This window comes from Myotis davidii, unplaced genomic scaffold (assembly GCF_000327345.1).
Source record: "Myotis davidii unplaced genomic scaffold, ASM32734v1 scaffold31, whole genome shotgun sequence".
NCBI lineage: Eukaryota > Metazoa > Chordata > Mammalia > Chiroptera > Vespertilionidae > Myotis > Myotis davidii.
In genome coordinates, this window is record NW_006283639.1 from 790818 (window position 1) to 793686 (window position 2869).

The following is a 2869-nucleotide window of genomic DNA, read 5'->3' on the forward strand; positions in this document are numbered from 1 at the left end:
TTTGCAATGAAATACAATTACATTCAAAGTTTTGACTTTTAATTAAGGTTTTCCCATACCCTCGAAGCTACATGTAATTAAAAGCAGAGGTTATTCTTTTTTGTCTTATTTTAAGTCTATGATTGAAACAGACAATGCTTGTTATGCTAGAAATGTGGAGTTAAAGTTATCAGTACATCCGTATTGGACATAATCTATGCTCCTCTGTATCAATATTTGTGTAGTTTGGCATCTTGGCCTTTAGAAGATAGCAACTGTGATAAAAGTTTGCTCTTTGCCTAATTCTTCTATTTATTATTATATTATTAATTTTTACATGGGAAATATATAAAAAGAATATTGATTAACAAAGGCATGTGTGAAAAAGAAGCATTAGTAACTTCAGAAATTAGAATTTTTTAAAGTCTTTGGTGGGGGGATGTATAATGCAAACTACTAGAATTTTGCTGGTTTTAAAATATGTCTCTTTTAACTTTTTAAAATTAAATTCATTGGACTGACATTAGTTAATAACATGACAGGTTTCAAGTGTACAGTTCTCTGATACATCTGTGTATTGCATTGTGTGCTCACCACCCAAAGTCAAGTCTTCTGTCACCAGACACTTGACCCCATTTACTCTTTATTACCCTCACCCCCTTCCCTTTGGTAGTCATGATACTGTTGTGTGTGTCTATGAACTATTGTTTGTTTGCTTTTTTCTTGTGTGGTTTTACTTGTTGCTTTCAGTTTTATATACCGCACTGAGTGAAGTCAAATGCTTCTTGACTTTTTCATATCTGACTTATTTTGCTTAACTTTTTAAGAAAAATACTATAACAATAATGACATGATGTTTTAAAAAGCTATAACGTTTTAAAAAATTATTTTATACTAGAGCAATGGATTCATAGTCATACTTTCTTAGAGAAAGGGAAGAAATGAAGAAAATGGGAGGTGTGTAAATATTTACACAGGAATAAATAACAGTAACGAAATTACAAAAAAAATAAAAAAATGAAATCATAAGGAAGATGAAGATGAGAGAAACAATCAGATGTGATATAAAAACACATCTAAATGAAGATCAAATATGCGCTTTTTGTTTTGTTTATCCATTAATTCATTCTTCCATTTGCTCAAATTTACTGAGTAGTTACTCCACAGAGAGCATTAGACTTGCTACAGCATAGGTTAGCAAAGAAAGCATCAACATGAATTACTTCATGATGAGAGCTGGGAGGAGGGAAGGTAGATGGAAGTGGAAAAGGGTATGGGGGATAAATGGTGGTGGATGGAAACTTGAGTTGAGGTGGTGAACACACAATACAGCGTACAAATGATGTGCTTTAGAATTGTGTACTTGAAACCTGTATAATTTTGCTAACCAGTGTCACTCCAGTAAATTCAATAAAAGGGGAGGGGATACAAAAGCTCACAGGGATGTAAAATGTAGCATAGGGAATATAGTCAATAATATATTGTAATAATTATGTACGGTGCCAAATGGTACTAGACTTACCAGGTTGATCACTTGGTAAGTTAAATAGAATGATCTAAAGCACTAAACTGAGAACAATTAGGAAATATCCCATGTTTCATTTTTTAAAAAGCTGACTATGTTTTCATAATTATGTTTTAACAATTATGCTAAAATGGTTTTGGATGTTCATATGTTAAACTTGTAAAACTTTTTGCCCTTAAATATAAGTTGGTAAATTTGCAGACAATAAGAATTACTGAGTATAATTTTTTCCAGTCTTACTATCCTCAAAATAATTCTAATTATCCTTCATAGATGAATAGAACATTTTGGTTAAAAGATTTAGAGAATTAGTGACTTAATAATGAAATAATAATAATACATACATACATATATACATACATACCAGAAAATTAATAGCTGATACTGTGACTTGCCTGTTTCCAAATGCTAGGAAAGAGGAGAAGATGTTAGGTAAAGACTCATATTTTGGATTGTCACATTACACACATAATTCAGGCAAGGTCCATTGGATATCACTACCCTTTAATCAAAAGTATTAAAGGTTATATAATTGACTTTTTGGAATGATACCTTTTCAATCTAAAAACATTTAAAATGGAACTTAATACAGTGTCCCAATGTCATCTTGTTCTTGGTGGGGAAGTTGGGATATACAAAAGTACTAAAACATATAACTATCTGATAAGCTCACCATTTGTTTTAACAATTCCACATCTTTCTTTTAGTTTTATGTGAGTATGTATACATGAAATTTAGTAAGGGGATAGTTAAGGAGAAATTCTACATACATGGTGGTGTGTACCGTGGGTGATTAATGTAGTAGGCAATCCAGGAAGTGAATCCCCAATAAAAGGCACAGCCCTACAAATAACACAAGATAAGATTTAGAATGTGTATGTATATATATCCCATATGGTGGGGAAGTTGGCATATACAAAAGTACTAAAACATATAATTATCTGATAAGCTCACCATTTGTTTTAGCAATTCCACTTCTTTCTTTTAGTTTTATGTGAGTGTGTATACATGAAATTTAGTATCGGAGCAGTTAAGGAGAAATTCTACATACATGGTGGTGTATACCGTGGGTGATTAATGTAGTAGGCCATCCAGGAAGTGAATCCCCAATAAAAGGCACAACCCTACAAATAACACAAGATAAGATTTAGAATGTGTATGTATATTTCTCCCATCATTTTAAACCATTTCATACATTTATATGTCACACTACAATAGATTTACATGAAAAATGGTATACGTTCTCTAACTTGGATAAATGAAATGCTTCTTCACCCAGTAAATTAACATTTTAAAAGTACCTATTTTAATATCATTCAAGTAATGCATTTCTTTGTTCATCCCTTATTATTATAAATGGGTATT

The 2869-nt window shown here is 31.4% G+C and overlaps 1 protein-coding gene across 1 annotated transcript in view; it reads right to left on the bottom strand.

Moving 5' to 3' along the window:
- Window positions 1–2869, bottom strand: part of TECRL (trans-2,3-enoyl-CoA reductase-like) — a 68356-nt gene that overhangs the window by 13012 nt on the left and 52475 nt on the right. Inside the window, exons 7-8 of the mRNA XM_006753860.1 lie at window positions 2275–2347; window positions 1869–1912 (exon numbers count right to left, since the gene is read on the bottom strand). Of these exons, the coding sequence (XP_006753923.1) occupies window positions 1869–1912; window positions 2275–2347 (117 nt within the window). The remainder of the gene's footprint in view (window positions 1–1868; window positions 1913–2274; window positions 2348–2869) is intronic.